At 35.8% G+C, this 6,911-nt stretch overlaps 1 protein-coding gene across 1 annotated transcript in view; it reads right to left on the bottom strand.

Moving 5' to 3' along the window:
* Positions 1-1,848: 1,848 nt before the first annotated feature.
* Positions 1,849-6,911, bottom strand: part of Klhl5 (kelch like family member 5) — a 63,177-nt gene continuing 58,114 nt past the window's right edge. Inside the window, exon 10 of the mRNA XM_004642637.2 lies at positions 1,849-2,949. Coding sequence (XP_004642694.1) covers positions 2,893-2,949 — 57 coding nt within the window. The 3' untranslated portion in view covers positions 1,849-2,892. The remainder of the gene's footprint in view (positions 2,950-6,911) is intronic.

Raw genomic sequence — 6,911 nt, 5'->3', positions numbered from 1 at the left:
TACCTCAGAAGGTGGCTGGGAGAATTAAGTGCATTCATGCACACAAAAACTTGCTTCCTGTTCATAGTATGCCTTCAATTATTATTAGCAAATGTCATTTTTATAAAGTGGTCATCAAAAATGGGCATCTGAGATGAATACACACTTCTCAGAGGAAGAAATACAAGAGGCAAATAAATACATGAAAAAATGTGCCACAGCACTGGCCATTCAAGAAATGCGATTGTAAACAACACTGAGATACCATCTCACCCCAGAAAGAAATCAACTAATAACAAATGCTGGAAAGGTTACAGGGAAAAAGGAACCCTTCTCCACTGCTAGTGAGAATGTAGACTGGTACAACCATTATGGAAATCAGTGTGAAGATGCCTCAAAAAACTAGGACTAGAAATCCCATTCAATCCTGCTAGTCCCCTTCTGGGTATTTTCCCAAAAGAACTGAAAACATCATACCATAGTGGTATATGTGCATCCATGTTTATAGCAGCACAATTTGTCATAACCAAATCTTGGAAGCAACCAAAATGCCCATCACCTGAGGAATGGATGAAAAAGATGTGGTATTTCTATACAATGGAGTATTGCTCAGCTATAAAGAAAAACTCAAAGCCTTCATAGGTAAATGGATACAACCAGAGGATAGACTCATAAGTGAAATAAATCAGACCCACATGTGTAAATATCGTATTGTCTCCCTAGTGTAAGAACCTGAAAGAAATAAAACCTGAAAGGAGTAACTGATATAGTAAAATGGAAAGAAATGGAATTTAAGGATTAAACAACAAAGATGAGAGAAATGAGAAAAGATGGGAAAAAAGAAAGGAAAAAAACATGCAAGTATATATACAGGATGGCTGAGGTGATTGTACTAAAAATTTCCATCAGTTTTTTAAAAATAGCAGTTAATGTGTAGATTTTTCACCTTGACTAACTCTGTATGCTGATATCTGTGATCTAAGCAACTACATTAAGGACAGCAATGTGTAATACAAAAACCATGCTTGAATACCTGTCATCTTGGTCTTCTAAATGTGTACCATTTCTTTCTTTTTTTCGTCCTGTATTCAGGACAGGGTCTGCAGGGTCTCACTACATAGATCAGAGTAGATGGGACTAATAGTGATCCTCCTGTTTTCAGCCTGCCAGGTGCTGGGATTACAGGCATGCATCACCACGCCTGTCTCAGTTGCTGTCTCAGCGCAACCCACAGTGGGCCTAGCCACAGCAACCCCAGCCACTGTGCTCTGCTTAAGCAGGCGCTTTAGTCTGCTGAGCTATCAGGCTGGCCCTCCAGTACCATTTCTAATATCATATCAATTATTACTGTACTCTCTTTAAAATAAATTATTAAAAAAGCTAAAGAAAGAAAAAAGAGAACAAGAATTTAAGGTTTCTTGAAAGGAAGTGGTAATATTCAAACATATGTTAAATCTTACATAACTATATCTGTTAATCTGAGCAACAGATCTCATAAAAATAAGTAATATATCAACTATTGTTAATTAGCTATCCTTGTTTTGAAAATCTGTAACATATGTATTGTTGTATGTTGCCCTGTTTCTTTGTTTCTGACTTTTGGTCTTGCTTTTGTTTTTACTTTTCAAAATAAAACAAAAATATAAAAAAAATAAAATTACATAATTTTTAAAGAAAGCAACTAAGATGAAGGCTACCCTAATATGAAATATTAACACATTCACTAAGACACATTTTAAAAGATGGTAATTTAGTTTATGCTCATTTTATAATTAAGTTATAAGTTAATGAATTATATCTTAACAGATTTTTGACAAAACGTTACTGCCCAGTGCATGTTTTGCAAACATTTGACAATTCACTTGAGTATTAACATTCACATATTTGTAATCGGAGTTTACAAATGTACAAAATTTTGGGTAACAAACACTTTAAACTTATTTTTCAGACATTCAATTAACCCGTTCCCCCAAGAGAGTTTGATTATAAAGAAGCATAATGAATTACTAATTGGAAACCGTAAAAAACAAGGGAGGGGGCAAACAGACTTGAGAACACAGACAACTATGCAAACAATTTTGTCAATAGTAGGAGACAAAAAAATCAAAACAGCTTTTGAAATATAAAAGCAAACAAATTCATATAATTAGTTAGGTGAACATTACAGAATATATTTATTTTCTCTATGTAAATTTGCATACCTTAAATTTAATGTAAAACATGTTTTATCATGTTAGTTGAATAATAACATACATGAAGGTCTTGGTGACTCTAGGTGCAGTGGAATGAATAGTCAATAGGTGCCAAAGTTCACTTCGAGTCTTTATTTGGTCACTATTGTTTTAATGCTTTAGTGTTTTTCTTTATTCATTGGGCTAAGCCAATTTTAGAAATAAAAATCATAACCAAAGCATATGAAATGTAGCTTTTCCTGAAAAATAGTGTATTCTTAGTATCATTAAAATAATGATTATGGTTAAACAAAAAGTACTGTAACTCATGTATAGTAAACTTACAAAGTAGTATTTTAAGGGTTTAAGTGATGTGTTTGCACTGTACTAAAATAAATCTGGGTAGTGAGAGTAAAATGTGCTTGACTATGAATAGAAGAAATTCCTATTTAGCACTGTCTTATGTTTTGACCAATGAATTTATCCTCACATTTTATATCAGAAACACATTCACAATTTACCAGCTGTAGTCTTGATTTATTAAGGAATGAATGTATTTGATCCTGGTCCATCTTCTTCTTTCCTTGGCTTAACATCTTCACATTGAGATGAGGCACTTTGTGCCTAGGAATGTGGGATTGCACATTTGCTAAAATTTTCCACTGATAGTAGAACAACAGTACTAAAATTAATACAGGATGAGGGTTTCTTCATTTAAAAAACAATGCATGTAAATGTAAAATTATAATTTCACAGTCACAACACAAGTTCCAGCTCTTCCTAGGCACAGTGGAGCAACCTAAAGGAAACAGAAATACATGTTAGATTTGGGTTAAAATGTCAACAATACCACACTTGTTAGTGAAATATTGAAATACTCTGTACTTGTTGACAAGGACCTGCTCTTCTTACCTGTTACCCGAGCCCTATGGCTCGCCTGGACCCTTGTCCAACCCCTACTCTTGATAACAAAGTTCTGTAGACTAAGTTGTTTGTGTATATTATGTACTCTTTACTTTTCTTTAAAAGAATTTTTTTTTTTTTTTTTAGTGGCTTAGGAACTACTTAAACTTTTGGCCAAAATGCTGCATAATATGAATATTAAAAAAAGCTTAAAGTAACTTTGTGACTAACATGTAGATACTATCAGGCATTATGTCTATGGGGCCTCTAGTAGCCCTGGCATCTCAGAGAGAGTACACCAAGTCCTGCACGCCTAGTGATCTCAAATCCTCCACATATAGGCTGAAATGACAAACCCATTCTACTGCTTAGCAGCAGATAAAATAAAGAAGAAATACACTCACCTAACTACCTAGGAGTGGAAACAAACCCAGTGAATGACCTCTCTGATGTGAGATGGGGTGACAGCTACTACAGATGTATTTTATGAATAAGGAACAAGTCTTTTTTTTTGGGGGGGGTGCCATGGATTGAACTCAGGTCCTTGCTCTTGCCAGGAAAGCACTTATTCCACTGAGCTATCTCCTTGACCAGGAACAAGTCTTAAAATTTATACTTACTGTCTTTTTAAAAATATACGCCAGGAATTAGACAATTCATAGTTAAAAGGCATGGACAAGAATAGTTTTTGATGAAGTACACTGAACCCAGTTAAGAATTTATGTATTTGATCCAAGAAAGTTATAAATTGAGAATGGAGGTGACTAATATAAACTACTATAAAAGTTTGTTTTGTTCTTATGAATATTAAGGTATAAAACAAAATATTTCTATCAAATCGACAATCAGTTTGACCCCAATCCCTAATCCTTCACCGACAAGTGGATTTTAAGAACAGATCAGGCTCCAGCTGTATGAGAATTCTCAGTTGTTTCTCACTGGAATCATTTATTCTGATCACTGTTACATTTTCATGAAAATCATGTTAGCTATTTAAAAAAAATATATCTGGTGCAGGGTCTCACTACACAGCTCGGACTCATAGTGATCCTCCCGTTTTCAGCCTCCCCGGCGCTGGGATTACAGGCATTTGCCACCATGCCAGGTCTCGATTGCTGGCTCAGTGTGACTGGGCTGGTACAGCATGTGGTGCCGGGGATTGAACTCCGTGTTAGCTATTTTAATACTACATCTACTTATAGTATTTGAGAAGTAATAACTTCTATTTAATTTAAATAAAAAATGTCAGTTTGTAATTGGCAGCTTTTCCCAAAGTACCCAAGTTGCTACACTATGATTAGATGACAACTAGCTAGAATGCTTAGAGAATCTATTAAATATAGTGTGTTCATGCTTATGGTCAAGCCTGGGGCGTGGGTGGGGCTTAAGAATTTATAATCCCATTTCAGCCCCATTTGAACACTCTCCTGTCCATACAATAGAATCTAAAAGGAAAACATTTATTTTTCAGATACTATGGTTATAAGTTCTTTCAAATAGTAATTAGAGGTGACACGTAAACAAAATAGCTGTACAAGGACTACTAATTTTGCTATCGAGTGACTCTGTATGGAGTATTAATTATCTGTAATTACTAGCCTCAAAACTGGCCAGTAGCAGTTTATAACTGGACTAGTTGCTTGAATCTCAAACAGAGATTCTTCTCTTTATTTCTGTGCTCTTTGACTATCATTTACACTTACATTTGCCATAGTAGGAAGCTGATGGTAATCATATAATTTATTTTTTTTTAAAGAATACAAAATATAATCATGTAATTTTTTTCTTTTAAATTTATTTATTTATTTATGTGTGTGTGTGTGTGGCCAGCTCAGCCCACCTGGGGGCGGGGCTGGCTGGCATGTGGTGCTGGAGGATTGAACCGTGGTCCCTGTGCTTTGCTAAGCTTGTTTGCTCTAAGTAGGTGCTTCAGACCACTGAGCCATCTCACCAGCCCCAATCATGTAATTTCTAAGGAAACCATGTAGCTCTAATTCAAGTCCTCAGTCTCATCCTTCACACCTTCTACCAAGTGATGCTACTTAATTAAGAAGATTGAAGTTTTCAAATCTAAGTCCTTTTCCTCTACCCTTCCTTCCCTTCACTTAAAAACTCCCTGCACCTCTGCATACTCATATTCTCATCTTTTCCTCAAGCCTTGAGGTTAAGTCTGACCAGGTCAGGAGGATGAACAATTTCTGGTTTAAATTCTGTTTCCTAGCCTTCTTTCAGGAAGATTTTCTTTGGTTTTGTTTATTCTAACCTCTGTAGTCTCTCTACCCTCTTGTCATCTCTATTGTGGAAAACAAACAAACAAACAAACCCTGGAGTCAACTTATAATTCTACCGTTTATTTACTACGTGATGTTCCCTTGTGTTTTAGATTTCTCATCTTGTACAGTGGGGGAAATAATCATACCTAACCTTCTGGGGTTGTATGAAGATTAAGTAAATTCTTAAGGGTAAAGTGCTTAGAACAGATCCTGGAACATAAAATGTACATATTGTCAGCTGTCAACATCATCTTAAAATTGAATGCCCTCCAACTCCCACACTATATTGTTCTCTTTCCATTTTAGACTGTAGTGCTTTCTGTTTCTGTCACATTGTTACAGGGCCCCAGAGCTTGGTGAATGACAAATGGTCTTTACTCTTGCTTTTACCATTGAAATACTCTTCCTCGTAAATAGTCCATTCTGTTGACTTCTGAGAACTGAAGATCACACTTGAGCTGTTTTCTTTAGAGGCTACACTCAGCCCAAGCAGTGTGAGTAAAGAGTGGCTGACAGAATGCAGTGGTCCCTGGAATCATCTGTACCTACTAGTTCAAGCCCTGTGCTTAAGAGTCTTGGCAATGTTTTCCTTTTATCCAGTTTTCATTTCCATGTGCCTGGCCCAACACCCCATGAACCCGACTGTACCCCTCATTTGGGTGAAATCTCTGCTGGCTTACCAAATCCTCTAGCTTGGACATCAAAGGCCTCCATTTGGATCCTACCTTTCCCCTCTGAGAAGAACTCTTCTCACAGCCAGCCATACTTCAACATATCTTGCATTTTTGATTCCAGGACATTTTTTTATGTTTTTTTTTTAAAACTCAATTTCTCCTTTCTTTCCCTCCTTTTTGAATTGAATCATTTCACTAAGGCTCAGCTTCAATCCTACTTTTTTTTCCTTATGACAGCTTTCCCAACAACCACTTTCTTGTATCTTTTTGAAAGCCACCACCAATCACTTTGTCTTGTTTGTAGGTTCTCCCCTTGCACAAATATATCTCACCTTATAAGTTCTGTGGCAGCAGGGATTCTCCTAAGTTTCATTTTCTTGAAAATATTTTAGTATTGTTCTATGTAAGAAAACTTTTGGTTCACTTAAATATTTACCAAGTACCTTTTATGTGTCAGATACTGAATTAAGTCTTACAAACACAAAATTCTTTATTCTGGTCTTGGTGATGGTGGCAGTGAAGCTCAACTGTACGAGTGTTAGGCCATCCCAGAAGTAAGTTTGTAGTCAAGTGTCTTATTTGTTAATACAAATCAGGGATGCCACCTTTAGCAGGTTATGACCAGAAATTTAACATGTTCTCAAATATCAGTGTCTTTAGTATTTAAAAATTATTGCTCACATACCATACATGGGTAAATTAGTCAAGCTTTTCTGACTGCTAACTTGGCTGCTTCTCCTACACAACCTATTTCTTTGTTACAGCATTCCTGTAAGGTATCACGTACCTGATAGATACCAGTTCTATCAATGTTAGAACATTTACCAAGCAAATGATGACAACTGTTGATTTCTCTAAGTATAAACATATAGTCCAAAGGTAATTTTGGACTTTAATTATAATATGAAAAT

The sequence above is a fragment of the Octodon degus genome, unplaced genomic scaffold, assembly GCF_000260255.1.
Source record: "Octodon degus isolate 3935 unplaced genomic scaffold, OctDeg1.0 scaffold00158, whole genome shotgun sequence".
NCBI lineage: Eukaryota > Metazoa > Chordata > Mammalia > Rodentia > Octodontidae > Octodon > Octodon degus.
This window is presented reverse-complemented; position numbering and strand designations above follow the sequence as displayed.